The sequence below is a fragment of the Melanotaenia boesemani genome, chromosome 11, assembly GCF_017639745.1.
Source record: "Melanotaenia boesemani isolate fMelBoe1 chromosome 11, fMelBoe1.pri, whole genome shotgun sequence".
Classification (NCBI taxonomy): domain Eukaryota; kingdom Metazoa; phylum Chordata; class Actinopteri; order Atheriniformes; family Melanotaeniidae; genus Melanotaenia; species Melanotaenia boesemani.
Genome location: NC_055692.1, coordinates 2165071 through 2182656, shown reverse-complemented (window position 1 = coordinate 2182656; position 17586 = coordinate 2165071). Strand labels below are relative to the sequence as shown.

The 17586-nt window shown below is 44.6% G+C and overlaps 1 protein-coding gene across 1 annotated transcript in view; it reads left to right on the top strand.

The window, feature by feature from the left end:
* The first annotated feature begins 1508 nt into the window (after positions 1–1508).
* cacna1ba (calcium channel, voltage-dependent, N type, alpha 1B subunit, a) overlaps positions 1509–17586 on the top strand; it is a 112691-nt gene continuing 96613 nt past the window's right edge. The window contains exons 1-2 of the mRNA XM_041998873.1: positions 1509–1602; positions 3658–3797. Coding sequence (XP_041854807.1) covers positions 1510–1602; positions 3658–3797 — 233 coding nt within the window. The 5' untranslated portion in view covers position 1509. The remainder of the gene's footprint in view (positions 1603–3657; positions 3798–17586) is intronic.

Here is a 17586-nt window from a genome sequence, read left to right as displayed (position 1 = left end):
TTCATTAAATGTAAATATAATTACACTAAAGTTTAAAACTTCCGCCATTGTTTCTGCAGCCTTTATGTAAACTGAGAGCCACTCATTTGGTTTTGTAGCTGTTTCTTGGCTCAGATTTGAGTCCAGTATTATTTATTTTCATGTTTTGTCAGAGAGAAACCAGAGCCTAAATCCCCAGTAATCGTATTTGAGTTCAGTGTTTAAACTTGTGTTTCACGTTTTGCTGTCAGCCTGCAGTTCACGCAGCGTGTTTCTCTGTGGAGAAGCGCGCAGGTGGACTCAGGTAGAAGCTGGAGGTCCGGGCTGCAGAGGCTGCTGTCCATGGTGCTGAAGCGGTGCGGTCCACATGGGTGTGACGCCAAACAAACAAGCTGCAGCCACAGAGCAACACGCAGCTGTATTGATTTAGTTTGCAGAGTCCCACCTGTTGAGCTTTGTGTGCAGCTCATAGATGTGGAGACTTGCTGGGGAGGAGCCGGTCCTGAATGTTGCCCTGAGGACTGAAGCCGTGGGTTGGTTCCCCTGAAAGCTGGACCAACATTTGCTGCTGCAGCGCGTTGCTGGGCTCTCCATACTGATGCAGAGAAATCACAGCAGCGCTGCAGAATTTTGGCCCCGAGCAGCTGGAGGTCTGGTGGCTGGAGCTCATTGGCTGGTTCTCCTCTCTGTGGAGGCCTCAGAGGAGGAGGGGGGGCTAACTACACAGCTGTGGGGTGATGAAGGAAAGGAGGGGAGATGTCCCCGTTTTCTGAAGAAAACAGCGTCTGTTTTATAAAAAATTGGCACAAACTGTCTTTAATCTGAAGTATAGATGAGGCTCCTAATTGGCTCAGAGTGGTGAGATCTGTATTTCTTACAGGAAATGAGAACATCACGTGTTTGATCACGTGTCTTTGAGGAACGACGAGGAGCAGTTTGAGGATGTTTTTAAGAAGTAGTGCAAGAGTGCACACGGTGCAGTTTGTCAGGAAAATCTAAATAAATCAGTGAAAAATTCTGTATTTAAATCCAGGATCTGTGGGTGAAAGATGAAACTGGGATGAAAGGATGAAAGGATGAAGGGGTGAAAGGATGAAGGGATAAAGGGAGCAGGGCTCTGAACGTTGGACGCTGCTTTTCAGGATCTTAATGTGGTTCAAAGTTCCTAAAATGAGTCGTTATTTGGCTGTGAATTGTCAGAATATTTACTAAATGCCGTTTTAGGTAACTAAACTTGGACCATAAAGCCAGTAAGAGTTTAGCTGGATTAATTCTATCTTATTTTCTACTTTCTCTTGTTAAACGGAGCCAGTTTTGTAGGGAAGGTTTATTTATGATGAGCAGCAGCGTTGAGTTTGTGGGCCAGAACAGCTGACTGCTTCCTCCTGGTAAAGAAACTGCTTTCTCATTTAAAAAAAACGTTATTTTTTTTACTGATGAATGACAGGTGTTTAAATTAAAAGCATTTCCTTCTAGCTCGCGCTCAGTGTTGGCATGTCTGTCCTTAACTCTCACACTCCATTTGAATACATGATCCTGGCCACGATTATCGCCAACTGCATCGTGCTGGCCTTGGAGCAGCACCTGCCGGCCTTGGATAAAACCCCGATGTCGGAGCGTTTGGTGAGTATCATACTGTTCTGGGTGGAAGTGGAGGTAAAATGCAGATTTTTTTAATGGTCTGCAGCGTGATTTATTATCATTTAGCTGTTTTTTTAAGACTTCTCTGTGAGTGGCGTCATTCGGTTGTGATGCTCTTCACATTGAATCCAGCTTCACTGCTTGGCTCGCTGGTGGATTCCAGCATCTACCTGCTAAACAAGTTTAGTTGAATCCAAAGAAAAACTCCTTCAGTTTTCCCTGTCAGGCTGTGCAGGTGAAGCCTGCAGAGCTGCTTTCATCTCCCCGGTGTGTCATTACCTCCGGTTACCCCCCATCGCAGCTCCTTTGTTTAGTCTTCCCATTAAAGAAGCAGGTACTGAGAGCCCTTCTGTCCAATCAGAGACCAGATGATACACAGCCATGGATGTTGTAAGAATGAAACAGACTCTGAGAAGCTGGAAGGCTGTAAAATAAAAACAGAATCAAATGACTTGGAAATGTCATCGACCCTTTTTTCATTGTAGAAGAAAAACACGTCAGATGATGAATCATTTCATGGCAGCAACATGTCCCAGTAAAGTTGTTTCAGAGCTGTTTCCCCTCTTCTTTGATAACAGTGTGTAAAGATCTAAGAACTGTGGACAGCAGACATGGTGCTGTGTACTGGTGAAAGGTCTGGACTGCAGGCAGGCCAGTTCAGCAGCCGGACTCTTCTCCTGTGAAGCCATGCTGCTGTGATGGATGCAGGATGTGGTTCAGCATCGTCTTGCTGAAATCTGCAAGGTCTTCCCTGAAAGAGACGTTGTCTGAATGGGAGCAGATGTTGCTCTAAAACCTCCATGTACTTGTCAGCATTGATGGAGCTTCACAGATGTGGAAGCTGCCCATGCCATAGGCACTAATGCAGCCCCATCCCATCAGAGATGCAGCTTTTCACCTGTCCACTGATAACAAGCTGGATGCTCCCTCTCCTCTTTAGTCTGCAGGACACGCCGTCCATGCTTTCCACAAACTAGTTCACATCTTCATCCAGGTTTCCACTTTGCCTCAGACCATTTTAAATGAGCTTTGGTCCAGAGAAGACGGAAGAAGCTGGTTCTGGATCCTGTTCACATCTGGCTTCTTCTCTGCATGATGGAGCTTTAACCTGCATTTGTGGGTTTCAGGGTGAACTGTGTTCACAGACAGTGGTTTCTGGAAGTCTTCCTGAGTCCATGCAGTGATTTCTAGTAGAGAATCATGTCTGCTTTTAATGCAGAAGATCACCAGCATCCAGCCTTGTCCCATGCACACAGAGATTCCTTCTGATTCTCTGAACCTTCTGATGATGTTCTACACTGTAGATGGAGGATCTTCAAAGTCTGAAGAACATTTTTCTGAAATTGTTCCAGTTTTGGATCCAGTTTGTATCAGATTGGTGAAGCTCTGTCCATCTTTCCATCTGAGAGACTCTGCCTCTCTGAAATGCTCCTTTTATACCAGTCATGTTACTGACCTGTTGCCAGGTAACCTGGTTAGTTGTCCAATGCTCCTCCAGGTGTTTCTGGTTTGTACCAGGTACTTTTCCAGCCTTTTGTTGCTCCTGTTCCAACTTTTTCCATCAGATTCACTATCAGCTCATATTTTCATCTCATGCCGTTAACAAGTCGCTGACATTTTTTAAAAATCTCTACAAAACTTGAGAAAATATCGGCATGTTTTTAGTTAGATTTGGATTTATTGTGAATGAACTATTTTATTCTGTTGTCTGTAAACAAAATGTTGCCATGGAAACCAGAACAGCCAACATACTGGACCAAGCTGTTTCTGATCGTATAGGACTCAGTGAAGGTGGTGAAGAGAAATACATTTTTCGTTCATTTTTCTCCTAAATGAGTGGAATATAATCCTAAAATGCTCTTCCTGTTCACACACCATGTTTGATGCAGAACATTTGCTGATTTATTTGCTGCTGCAGCTCTCAGATTCAGACCTGTTGGCTGATAAAGTCCAGACATTAAAATCATTCTTTAGATAAGTTATTAGGGATCAAAGTTTGTCTTTAATGGATCTTTCTCTCTCTGTCCTTCCTTACAGGACGACACTGAGCCCTACTTTATTGGAATATTTTGCTTTGAGGCTGGCATCAAGATCATCGCCCTGGGCTTTGCATTTCACAAAGGAACCTACCTTCGTAATGGCTGGAATGTAATGGACTTTGTGGTGGTCCTAACAGGGTGAGTAGCGCTGGCCTAATGGCTTCTGCAGCTGCTAACTGACAGAGCTGATGGGCAGCAGCGATTAGCGAGAGCTTTGCTGTGTGTATGTGTGTGTTGCATTTCTAATGATCCAGATGGCTGGGTGTTCCTTCCTGTCTGAATAAACAGCCTCGATAAGGTGGCGTTGTCTGCACTGGGTGTGCAGAACAAACCGGAGCTGAAATAAGGCAGAAAAGTGGATTTCAGGGAACAAACATGTTCCTGTTTAGTGAGAATTCCTGAGGTATGATTTAGTGTTTGTGTCAAACGATTGATGACGGCTGCGTCAGGGATGCTTCTCAAACGTTGGTGCAAACGATGTCGTTAGCCTCGGTGCATAATTACATCATATTTTAGCTAAACTGTGACATCTGTGTAACTGTACTCAGAATATTGCATCATTGTCTATAAAACCTTAATTATGACCTAAGCAGTTGTTCTACGTGGGTAACGATATGATAAAGATCGTAATAAATTTTCTGTTGGCTTGTGCCTGCTCTCTTAGCGATGCCACTCTGAGGTGCTGCTGTTCTCCTCTGCAGTGGGTAGAAATCACATAAAGACCAGTGTTGGACCTCAGGTAGCCACCTCATCCTTTAATTTAGCCCTCTGAGCTATGTGACTAGTCTTATACATTTTTTCAACAGTTTCATATGTGTGTCAGAGGTCCAACGACAACAACAACAAGGTCAACAATCACCCAAACGGCTCCGGTCTACCTCCACCCCTTAATCCAGAGCTACACTCCCTCTCCACAGTTACGCTCTGCCAGTGAAAGACGCCTAGTGCTCCCACCACAAGGTGGCGCCACATCAGTAGCTAGACTCTTCTCCTCTGTTGTTCCCCGGTGGTGGAACCATCTACCAAACTCCGTCCAATCCGCAGAGTCCTTATCCACTTTTAAAAGCAAGCTAAAGACTCAGTTGTTTAAGGAGCATTTCCACACTTAGCTTAACTCTTCTACTCAGAATGAGGTAGAAAGATTTGTCCAGAACTTTGGCTCAACCAAGTACTGAAGAAGCTGCTGCACTTATGTCCAAGTTGATGTTGTTTGATGAAATCGTGATGTTGTATTTAAACAAAGGACTTAAAAAAAAGAAGAAAAAAAGCCACCTGGGTCCACCTGGACTCCCAGCGGTCTGACTACCAGAATAGAATAGAATAGAATAGAATAGAATAGAATAGAATAGAATAGAACATTGTTTTCAAAGTGTATTACCCCAAATTCAGCCTTGGTCTGTAATTTCCGCCAATCCAAATGTGGCTCTGCTGAGAACAGCTGTTTCTGTCTGAACCTGTAAATGTTCCTGGGTGGAGCCTGGCCACGCCCCCCTCTGGGAGAGGATCCGGCTTTCGCTGGCGCCCGCTCTGTAATTCCCGAGGACAGGCTCAGCTAGTTTGGGGGGGGGGGGGGCGGGTCAAAACCAGAATCTACTACCGGGGCAGTGGTTATTTCCCTTCGTGATGTCACAAAGACAAAGACTCTCAGACTCACCCGTTTGAGCACACATTCACTAAAAAGTGGAGCAAGTGAGAGAGGAGACAGAATTTTCTCATTTTGGGCCTCATACAGGCAGTGAGGACACATGTGACTGTTAGAAAACCTTTAGAAAGGGAATTTTCCATAATATGGGACCTTTAAGCCTCTGCTTACTTTACAAGCAGTTAGTCATTAAGAGGTTTGTGCAAAACTTTCCATCTGAGTCTGGTGTGTTCTAGTAGGAAACATCTCAAACCTGCAGGACAGTAGCTCCCGAGGAGTTGGAGATGCCTGCAGGAGAGGACCTCAGCCTTCCTGCACCCTTTTACTGACTGCATGTTAACTTTTTTTTTTGTTTTAAATAGAAGCTCAACTGGGAATTTCTGGTTTTACTCATCAAGATTGTGGTTGCTAAGCAACAATGTGTAAGGTGAGCTAATGTTTTATCTTCATCCACTGGGATGTCCTCGAAATCTTTCTGATGAGTAGACCATGACAGAGTGAAACAGCAGGTCGTGGTTCGTTTACATTAAACACACGTAGCAACGACGCTATAAAAACACCAAACTTCGTCCAGGAGCAGAAACACTGCAGGATTTGTCCTGAAGGGTCTTCATCACAGCTGCTTCCAGCATCCACACATCAGGAAGTCATAGACTCCCAAGATTTTCCATGTTTTCAGGTGTCGACAGGCCCGCTACGCTGCATTAGCCTCATGCTAGCAACCAGCTAGCAGCTAACTGCTTTTTCCTGCATCATGGAAATGTGTCTGTAGCTGGTCTGAAGCAGCAGAGGAAGAGTTATTCCCTCCGAGATGTCTGAACTGACGGGTATTTCTCTGATTTAATCTCTCATGGATAACGTAGAAGGATCTATGACATCACATAGCTCAACTTTTTTAAGGCATCTGGAGCTGAACTCACCTTTGAGCTGAGAAAATTCTCAGACATCATCTCACATCTTCCTAGGGTTGCCACCTTGGATTTGTGGAAAAAAGGGACACTGGACATAAAGTTTGGGGCAGAGGAATCGGGGATTATTATCAGTTCAAACTAAATTAACATGAAATTCAGACATAGGAGACAGAAACAAAGTCCTGTTAATATTTTTAATTTTTTACGGATCAAAATCTCTCATACACAATGCTGACTGCTAGGCAAAACAGAGTAGATATCAGCTGATAATTTTGATGAGTCACCCTATATTTGGGCTTACATGAATTTGCTCCTTCTCCTTCCTCGTCCGTTGTCTCTCCTCCCATTTTAATTAAAGACTCCAAAACTTGGCGAAAATAAGACGGACGCCTGATTCAGCTTGCTGTCTGTCTTCCATCAAGTTTCCCTCCCTGGCCTGCTTGGCTTGCGCGGGCCACTTTCAGCGCTTGGGCACGTCACTTGCGTGTGACGTACAGCCACATTAACACAGAGGACATCTGTAGACTACAGAACGAAGGAAATCAAATAAGGTTTTTGCATTTTCCCCGAAAAACCGGGACAAATTGTGTCCCGGGAGAGATTTTATTTTTCCCGGGACAGCTTGTAAAAAAAGAGAACAATTCTGGGAAAAACGGGACTGGTGGCAACTCTACATCTTCCTGTCTGAGGAAGTCTGACCTGTCTGACCACTTTGCCAGAAATATGTGAGTCTACAAAAGTCAGGTGATTATATTGTGTTTGGTAAGAATTCTTATAAATAAAAAGGACTAAAAAATCCTATTTATTCTGGGTAAGTTGAAACTTTTAAGCACTGAAGCTACTGTGGTGTAAACAGAAGGATTGCCTGGTACTGGATGGGGAAGCTGGTATGGAGCTGTAGGTGTGAGGGGTGGAGGCTGGTGTAAGGGTGGGAGTAGTGATGGAGGATGCTGCTACGCTGCAGAAATTCCCCGAGCGACGGCTGCTCTCTCCAGGGAGCTGCCCAGCCTCGCTTACATAATGCTACAGATGTATTTGGACCATCTGAGGCTTGTGTCAGGATCCTCACCGCAATAAACAGACCGTTGAGCAATTCCCAAACCCCTTATTAACGGCCCTCCCACTGGAAGTCACTGGGAGCGGGTGAGGTTTTGTTCCCGTTAGCTGACAACAAGCGGAAGCGGAAAATGTGATGAATGCCGTCCACCTGAACGAGTCTGGAGCTGCAGGGATCATGCAGACACACACCGTGTGTGTGAAGAAGCATGATGCTTTTTGTTGTGATATGTGAAGACAACATCATTTTTTTTTTACCTTGTTTGAAGCCAAAGTATATTTACTTCATATAACCCATATTTTTTCTTTTAAGACTGTTCCCTGTAAGGTCACATTAATCCTCTTCCCTCCTCAGGTCTACTCGGATAAATGTTTGGAGCTGCTGCCGTGTGATTGGCTGGTTAGATATTTGCATTGTTGCTTTGGTTGAAATGTTCCTGGTGGTACAGTTAATTTCTCTTTATTAATTTCCGTGTCAGATTTTTGTGGTTGCAGAGTAAGAAACTGCTTTCATTAATTATTTGTGTGTCATTTTTCTAAATCCTGTAATAAAGCACAAACACTGTAGGTTGTGTAATACAATCTAAAAAGCTTCTATCGAAATACAAATGTGAATTTAAGGCAAGGCAAATTTATTTGTATAGCACATCTCATGTACAAGACAAATCAAAGTGCTTTATGTTAAACATCATAGCAGGTGCATTAAATAAACAAAGATTAAAAGAAATCCAATTAATGAAATAAAACCAGAAGGAAGATGCTAAAATAAAATGGACAAAATGCAAGAAATAAAGTTCCAGTGTGGAGAAAGACAATATTAAAACATGATTCCAGCTTAAAAAAACCAGATGTAGATTTGATGCAGAGAACAGGTGTGTGTTTAACCTGGATCTAAATAAACTGTTTATTTAGATCCAGAATTTAAGCAAAGATGGTGACTGAGACAAAACATCCAAGCTTATTTCCTCTGAGTGCATGTGTGTGTGGCTCTGAGCTAAGTGAGCTGGGTGTGGAGGTTAGGGTTATTGACATGTTGTCAGGGCCTGTGTGCAGGCGGAGCCTCTTCTCTAGTGTGTGTGTTGATGTGTGTGTTGATGTGAGCATCCATAGCAGACCTGATTGAATTGGAGCTCAGCAGACTTGCATGATAACCGTAATTGAAGGGCTGGGCGGTGGATGGAGGCCATTACAGCAGCGGTCTGGAGATCCTATCAGCTGCATCCAGGGGCGGTGCAGGGTGGTCCGGGTAGATACTGGATCGCTCGCGTGGAGCATGCTGCCGTATACTCATGCACATGCAACTAGTGCATTTAAACATGCATGTGAATGCAATCACTTCTTCATGGTGTCAGCCATTTCCTGCAGGATGTGCTGAACAGGAACTGTTAGCATGAAGCCATCAGCCCAGCTGCTCCATAACATGAAAGCTGAGGTTTGGCTGCCAGTGACAAGTTTAGGGATAAACCTCGTATACCCTCATATAACACACCTTATCAGCTGCAGTTAGCTGGTTTATCTGCTGTTTAATGATTTATAAAGTTAGGCCCCGTTTACACGAAGACGCTGAGACAGTAAAACACTGAAGTTTTGTTGGGTTTTGCCTCTCGTTTCCACGGTAACAGAGTTCTAGATCGACTAATCAGCAAAGGTTTGAGAACGGGCTCCAGAGTGGTGAATCCTACCCATGTGAACACACACTGTCCGTCCGTCCATCCATCCATTTTCTGCCGCTTATCCAGAATCGGGTCGCTGGGGCAGCTGCCTAAGCAGGGAAACCCAGACTTCCCTCTCCCCGGCCACATTCACCATCTCATCCAGGGGATCCCGAGGCATTCCCAGGCCAGCCGAGAGATGTAGTCCGTCCAGCATTTCCTGGGTCTTCCCCGGAGCCTCTTTCTGGTGGGACGTGCCTGGAACACCTCACCAGGGAGGCTTCCAGGAGGCATCCTAACCAGAAGCCCGAGCCACCTCATCTGGCTCCCCTCGATGTGGAGGAGCAGCTGCTCTACTCTGAGCCCCTCCCGGATCACCGAGCTTCTCATCCACCCCTTTCGGTCACTACCCACAGCTCATGACCATAGGTGAGGGTAGGAACGTAGATCGACCGGTAAATGGAGAACACACACTGGAATCCTGCTTTTTCACACTCAGCCCCTGTTTACATGCTTGAACAGCCAACAACAACAACAACAACAACAATGGCCGACCTCCATCTTCTGTTTGTGCTTCTGAATCTTTTAAAGTTATTTCTCTCTTTTTGTGGATAGTTGTGTGATGTATCAGACGGGTCGCCTGCAGCATCTTCTACATGTACGGCTGGAATCTTCCTAAATAAGGAGGATCACGTGGTTTCGGGTGGATTTTGTGATCAGCTGTATCAAAGCACCCATATGCTGAAAATCAGCTTCTCTCTCCGACATGATGCTAAATGCAGATATTTGTTTATGACAATAACTTTGTTGTTTATGCATTAGTGTGTTAAAAACAATGATGTGTTAATTCCATAGATTAATCTCTTTGGATTAACACATTTATTTTGACAGCCCAAATAAAAATACCAAATTTATTTAGGATAAATGTAGGCTATATTTTTATAATGATGCCCTGAAATTAACTTGGGACACCCAGTTTGGGAAAGACTGTGCTAGATAACCAACACACCTGTAGCGCCCACTGCAGGCCTGCAGACACACCACATCGTTTCCGGTGTACAAATCAGACGTCAGGAATTTGGATCAGTATTGGGTCCTTTTTCCGGTTCTCCGGCTTCCTCCCACCATCCAAAGACATGCATGTTAGGTTAACTGATCTATCTAAATTCTCCCTAGGAGTGTGTGTGAATGGTTGTTTGTCTCTTTGTGTTGTCCCTGCGATGGACTGGTGACCTGTCCAGGTGTACCTGCCTCTCACCTGTTAAAACGCTGGGATAGACTTCAGCTGACCTGCAACCCGTCATGGATAAAGCGGTACAGATAATGAATTGGGTCCTTTCCCCATCCATCCATTTTCTGAACCGCTTATTCCAGTTCAGCGTCGCGGTAAGCTAGAGCCATTACCAGCAGTTAGCAGGTGAGAGGCAGGTATACCTGGACAGGTCGCCCGTCCATCACCGGACCAACAGAGAGACAATCAACCTCTCACACTCCCTCCCAGGGAGGATTTAGAGACCAGTTAACCCAACATCATGTCTCTGGACTGCAGGAGGAAGCTGGAGTACCTGGAGAGAACTTGTTTTCCCTCCATCCAAAAATAAATCTGCTCTGCTGACGTCGTTTGAGCCGCCGAGACTTCTAAGATGATTTGGGTCAAGTTTCATTTTCATCCTGAGTTCAAACTGAACATGTAGTTTTTCTGCTCCTGAAGTCGGATCCAGACCAGAGTTCTGATAAACCAGCTCAGAAAACTTTATTTACAACACTTTTAATTAAAAAGGGGAGTTTTTCTTTTTCAGTCTGTTTTTTTATTTCTTTTGATCATGTGCAGCACATTGGGTTGTGCTATTTATGAAATGTGATGTATAAATAACTTTGACCTCCTTCTGTTCCCTGTACAAGTGTAAGAAGACAAAAACTCGTAGCTGCTCTTCCTCCACTGGCCACCCTGCAGGAGCTTCCCGTCACATGAATTTGTCATATTTAACGCGTTGCAGGTGTTAGTGGGTGTCCATGTGTTTCTTAGATGGCTCATAAATCCCAGTGATGGAGGTGATGGAGGTGAACTCTGCAGCTAAGAGGAGGAGGAGCGTTTTCAACCAGAGACGGCCGGAGTCTCGCTCCTTGTTCTCCACATGTCCTCCTTATTTACTGCAGAGTTCACACCTCACTGTCCTTCAGATGCACTTTAACTCAGGGGTCGTCCCCACGACGCCGAATTGCAGTAAAACCGCAAATTGTTTCAATCCACCTTTCATCCCCACGAAGCCAGGGATGAGCCTCCATGAAACCAACCATGTCTGACACCAGGTACCAAGGTGGATCGGTTTGAGACCTCCACCATCGATGGTCCTGTGAGGACAGCATAGACGCACCACTAGAGGATATGACGTCTGTGTGATGAAAGCGTGAAACACAACAACAACAACAGTGTCCTGGCTTGTCCTGGTACACCACAGTGCTGCTGTGCCATCACCAGCAGGAGCAAACAGATACGTCAATATCTGGACATGCGCTACGTCTGGTTCTAGCTCGGGACTGTTACTCTTTAATCATCATAGCGCCCCCCACAGCCTGGTAGTATGTACTACAGCGGTTTCATGGTGGTTTTTACCACCATTTTCACACCTGAACCGGCTTCAGTGCCGTCTGGACATAGCCTCAGTTAAAAATGCATGGAGACAAACTGACACTGTAATAGTTCTTCATCATCATCATCATCAGCATCATCATTAGCAGCAGCAGCATTAGTTTTAAATGTGCTTTTTTGGGGGGAAAAGTGCACAGATTTCTTTTTTAAAACCCTTTCTGAAGATCATAAAGTATATGACTAATGAGGCTCACCATGAGCCTCATTAGTCATATACTTTGTCACTTAAATTAAATTATATTAGCCCTTTGCAGGAAAGTAAGAACAGCAGGAACTTAGTGCTAGGCACCAAACAAGTATACAACATATGGGGAAAGGTGTCGTATGGCGATCGAGGCTGATCATGTAGGAAGTGGAGAGGGTGAGCAGCTTTAAATATCTGGGGGTCTACATCAGCGAGGACCTTGCCTGGACACTGGAGGCTGAGGAAGTTCAGCACGTCACCAAAGATCCTCAGAAACTTCTATAACTGTGTGGTTAAGTCCATCCTGCAGAGAGCTTTGAAAACTATCACCAGGATTCCACTGCTTTCTCTGCAGAGCGTCTACCAGCACAGAGTCCATCATCTAAGACCCTTTTTATCAGAGGTGTTCCAATTCCGTTTGTTTCTGTCCGATACCGATCCCGAAACCTGGGCCCATACCAAGTACTATTCCGATACCTGGCCGATACCAAGTACCGATCCGATACCTGGGCTGATACCTGTGTTATTTTATTAAGAGATCTATTAAATTGATCATGTGAGCAAATGACAGGCTTTGATGGATAATATCTTTGTTACTTCATTAACTGACCAAGCATTGGCTAAACTATAAAACATGAGTTATCACATGAAAATGAAGATTGTCACAGAACTTTTTAATCATTTAGCTGGTTAACTCAAGACAAAACATTTCTATTAAAATATCTTGGAATTGGGTTTACTGTACTCTGAAGGTTTTCCAGGACGGACAGAGACTAGTCATCCAGGACCTTAAATTTTAAAACCTTGTCTGTTATTACGGTGGCCTTCTGGCTTCCTTCTGCAACGTGCTCACGTTTTTTAAAAGCATTTTCCAGCGTTTGTTATTGCTGCGGTTTGTTGTGCCGTTCCTTTAAGGCAACCAACTCCTCGTGCTCTTTGACATGATGACGACCCAGATGCTTTGTAAAGTCTCTGCTGGTAAACCTGCCAGCATTCGTGCCGCCTCTGGAAACTTCAGCCCTGCATATGAGGCACATCGTTGTTTCACTAGCAGGCGTTTCTAATGAGTAACGACACCAAATTATTAACCCAGCGTTAATGCTAAATGTTAGCAAAGCAGTGACCCAGCTGAGCCACCACCAACTCTAAACAATTGTCAGGCAAGATTACATAACTTCCTGTGACTGGGTGGGCGGGACCAAACGGCAACCTCCGCTGGTAAAATGTGAAGCTATGCGGAAGTGTAAAGAATTGCAGTTCAAGGCTTTAACCTGGATTTAAATAAACTGAGTGTTTCAGCTGGTCTGAGGCTTTCTGGGAGTTTGTTCCAGACATGTGGAGCATAGAAGCAGAATGCAGCTTCTCCATGTCTGGTTCTGACTCTGGAACTGATAAGAACCTGGATCCAGATGACCTGAGGGTCCCCCCTCATCCAGTAGGGGCTCCAAAACAGAGCAAATCCCCACAGACTCCCATGTTAAAAAGATCAAATTCACAGCAGAAATAAACATGTTTAAAGCTGGTACAAAAATCCATTTTAGAATTAAAAGGTCAAGTTAACCTTCATGACACCTGTGAAGGGGGTGAATTTTAGTACCGTTTGGATGTTATTTACTCTTGAAATTTGGCATAATTAGAGGTGTGTCCTTTTGATTGACAGGTATACAATATCTTCAGCAGGAAGGGAGAGTGCAGCACAACCACGGTTTTTAGTCGGCTAACAGCGCTCCTTAGCTTTAGCCCGCCTACCTCCGTTAGCTGGTTGGCTATCATTAGCTCCGGGTTAGCTCGGTTAGCTCATAGCTACAGGCAGCTCGGAGTTTGATGGATGGCAATCATCCACCCCCACGCTCTAAGCCCCCCTCTCAGCTCCACCTTTTTGCCCATTTTTGGGTTTTCTGGGAATGATGACACACGTGACGCTGCCAAGATGGCGACGGTGGGAACGCCAAATGAGCTTCGGTTCAGCTCTTCAGAAACCTACGCGTGACGCCATGGAGGCTCCATCCATCTTTTATAAACAGTCTAGTAGACGTAGAAAACACTGTTACTCTCTCTCTCACACACACACACACACACTGTTTATGGGTTATTTTTAGTTCTCTGCCATCTTTACATGCTTTCCTGTTTGCTTGGTACTGAGGATTCCACCCGTGGGGGTGGAGGAGGCCTCGCTCTGAGAAGCAGCTGCTGAGGAAAGACGACCTTTTTTCTTTTCATGATTTCATCAAATGAGCATATTTTCTGTAGTTTTTATTCATTTTTAGTTTTTTATTTTGGGTATTTTTCAGTCATGCTGGTGGGTGCGAGAGGATTTTATTGTTGTAAAGTCTTGAGGTCTATTCTGTAAACAAAGTTTCCTCTTAGGGACAGTAAAATTACTAGTTCCCTGGTTCTCAAACCCCTGTGGAGTGTTTTTTCCATTCAGTACCTCCTGAACCAGGGGGGCACATTCAGCAGACATCTGGCCTCCAGCGGGCCGGACCAGTAAGATAACAGCATAATGATCTAAAAGTACTGAAAACTCACCCTGTTTTAGAGTAAATAAGTACAGGTGGGTCTTCCATGACTGTAAACGAACATGTTTGTCCAGTTTCAGCGTCGCTCCAGTGGCTCAACTTTCATTTCAATCCAGTTTAACATCATTTTAGTTTTAAATCTTTCGTCTTTTTTACTTAAAAAAAAAACAAACAAAAAAAAAACTCCCACCAGGATGATTTTATCAGTTAGTTTGGTAGGAAAACTCTTCCCTCCAGAGCAACACGCGGTAACACGCATGGCGGACATCGGTGGAGGACTGGTGGCATCAGGAGCCTGAAGCAGGCCATCCTCAGGACCAGTAGTCCTGCATGACGCTGTGGTCGCCCAGAGAAGCCGCTGCTATTATAAGACTCCACGATGAATCATGTTAATGTGCACTTTGTTATCATTGACAGTAGATTTTAACTTTTAGTAGCCTTATCTTATCTTATCTTATCTTATCTTATCTTATCTCTCTAAAGTCGCAGTGACCTTCTACTGTGTGACAGTACAGAGGAAGATAAAGCCTTGGGATGCTTATTCTTCCAGGAAATCCTTCTAGGAATCATGGATGAATTATAGGTCAAGTAGTAAAAACTGAAATAAGAAATTCTGCCTCGTTTGCATTAAAAAGACGTGATTTTCTACCAACAGCCGAGATAGTAATCCATGGAATAAAAATAAAATAAGAAGTTCCACTTGACCTGGATGATTTTCAACCTCCTTTAAAGTCAAATGAGGCTGAAATGATGACTTACAGGATGGTTTTGAGACGGATAAAAACCAGGCCATTTTAGATAAAGACCTGCATCTTTATTTATCCTCTTAATCTGTGTGATCTAAGCTGCAGCAGCCCGGCTGTGAGGCAGTTTGTTAAAAAGGTATATTTAAGTGATCTAAGACATTGTGATTGGCCCATGCTGTGTTTTCCTGGTGGAAGTGGGGTGTGTGGATGTGGGGGGTGGGGGTGTGGAAGTGGGGTGTGTGGATGTGGGGTGTGTGGAAGTGGGGGGTGTGGATGTGGGTGTGTGGAAGTGGGGGGTGTGGATGTGGGGGTGTGGAAGTGGGGGGTGTGGATGTGGGGTGTGTGGATGTGGGGGTGTGGAAGTGGGGGGTGTGGAAGTGGGGGGTGTGGATGTGGGGGGACGGCTGTACTCCTGGATTGTAAAATGCGCCACTGCAGAGAAGAAGCAGCAGCTCCTTTGATCCAGATAAAGAGGAGAGCTGAGCTGAATCTGTTCCCTCTGCGTTGAGCTCAATACACTATTGATCTGGGTAGGAGCTCAGAGGAGGCAGATATGCGCTCTTATTAGCTGCCCCCTCCATCCTCTTGGAACACAGCAGCGGTCAGGTTTGGCCGGCTCTGCTTCCAACAAGCAGCTCCTGAAAGATGACTCATTCTTTAAGCTTCCTTATGAAGGTAAAAACTTAACCCTATGATGGCAAATGGATCATATTTGCTCTTGTTTACAGTTTGACCCACATCTTCAGCCCCAGAATGGATTTATTGACGTTGTTTAGGAATCATGTATAACTGGATATACACATGGGTAGAAACCAAGCTTCTTACTGGTGACATACACCCCCCACCCTCTCTGTTTAACTTCCTGTTAAATATCTTCTCAGCCAATCACAGGGCAGCAACTCAGTGCGTCCAGTCATGCAGACGTGGTGAAGACGACTTCAAGCTGAGCAACAACAAAGCTTCAGTTCACACACACCGTGTCCATCTCCGCCTGCGCCACGGAGCACGCTGGAAAGTCACATGACCACTCCCTAAACCCAGACGGACCCCCAATGAGTCACATGCATTTTTTTTGGGTGGGGGGGCTGTGGGACTCGGGGGTGGTGGCCGTGGGTTTGTATATTTCTTTTCTTCCCACCTAAACCTTTAAATCTGCATGACTGAGATATTCTGACATGTTTACTCTCCACTTCTGTCCAAACAAGCTTCATCCAGCAGTGTTCTGCAGAGAAGCTGCACGTTTATGAAACACCAACACCATCAGAAATGATAACGGCTGCAGCCAAAGCTGCAGCAGAGGGACGCGCATCCATACGCGACGGTCTGGCCTCGGGTTGTTTATCTTCCAGCTGCTGGAGGGCTTCACGTTAACGCAGCTTTGGTTTTCCTTCTCTTTGTTTTATCTGAAATGCTTCCCTTGTACCATCCAGCGTGCTTTGTTTTTCACGCAGCATCTTCAATAACTTATGATGCACGAAAAGATGCTCGAAATGCAGCCAAAGCCTTTAATGCATCCAACTGCAGAGAAAATAATTTAAATGTTGAAACTAAGGAATGTTATTTAAGTAATCTTCTGTCTAAATCCATCTCTAAGTATTATTGGAAGCCAGAAGTCCAGCAGCTTTTGAATTAAATATGATATATATGATATATATATCTCATATATTGGGATTGTTGGTATCAGACTCCAGACTGTTGAAAGGTTAATGCACACAGATGGAGAAACTAGATCGTCGGTACAGCGAGCCCCTCCCTAATCAGCTGCTCTCAGTAGAGAGAAGCTGGAGCAAATCAATGAATAATTAACGTGGTTTCACTGAGGAGGAGAACATTTGGTCCACTAGTATTTGCAGAAAAGCTCAGACATCTTATGCAGCTGATTATGAATAAAGTTTTATTACCTTATCATATCCTGGAACAGTGAAAATTATGAACCCTGACCTTGTTTTTTATTCATAACCAGCTTTCAGGAAGCTAAATAATGCTCACGGTGTCAGATGGAAACGTTCTTTACAATCTTTCTATGTTTATCACTGTTATTTTTTAGGAAATATCATTTTAGTGAACTGATGGTGAGGACTACTTGACCTGTAATCTTACTAACTGCCCCTCTAAAAAACTTCATACAACAATTAAACTTCCTGTTTTACAGTTTAATGAAAAACAAACCTGCAGCAACTGTGTGATGCTGTCATGTCAACATGGAGAAAACCTCTGAGGAAGGTTTCCACCACCTGCTTCATCTATCACACCAGGATTAAAAAGGTCCGACCCGGTACTAGAAGGTGGACCTGATGAAGAGGAAGATCCGGTACTAGAAGGTGGTCCCGATGAAGAGGACGACCCGGTACTAGAAGGTGGTCCTAATGAAGAGGAAGATCCGGTACTAGAAGGTGGTCCTGATGAAGAGGACGACCCGGTACTAGAAGGTGGTCCCGATGAAGAGGACCACCCGGTACTAGAAGGTGGTCCTGATGAAGAGGACGACCCGGTACTAGAAGGTGGTCCTGATGAAGAGGACGACTCGGTACTAGAAGGTGGACCCGATGAAGAGGACGACCCGGTAC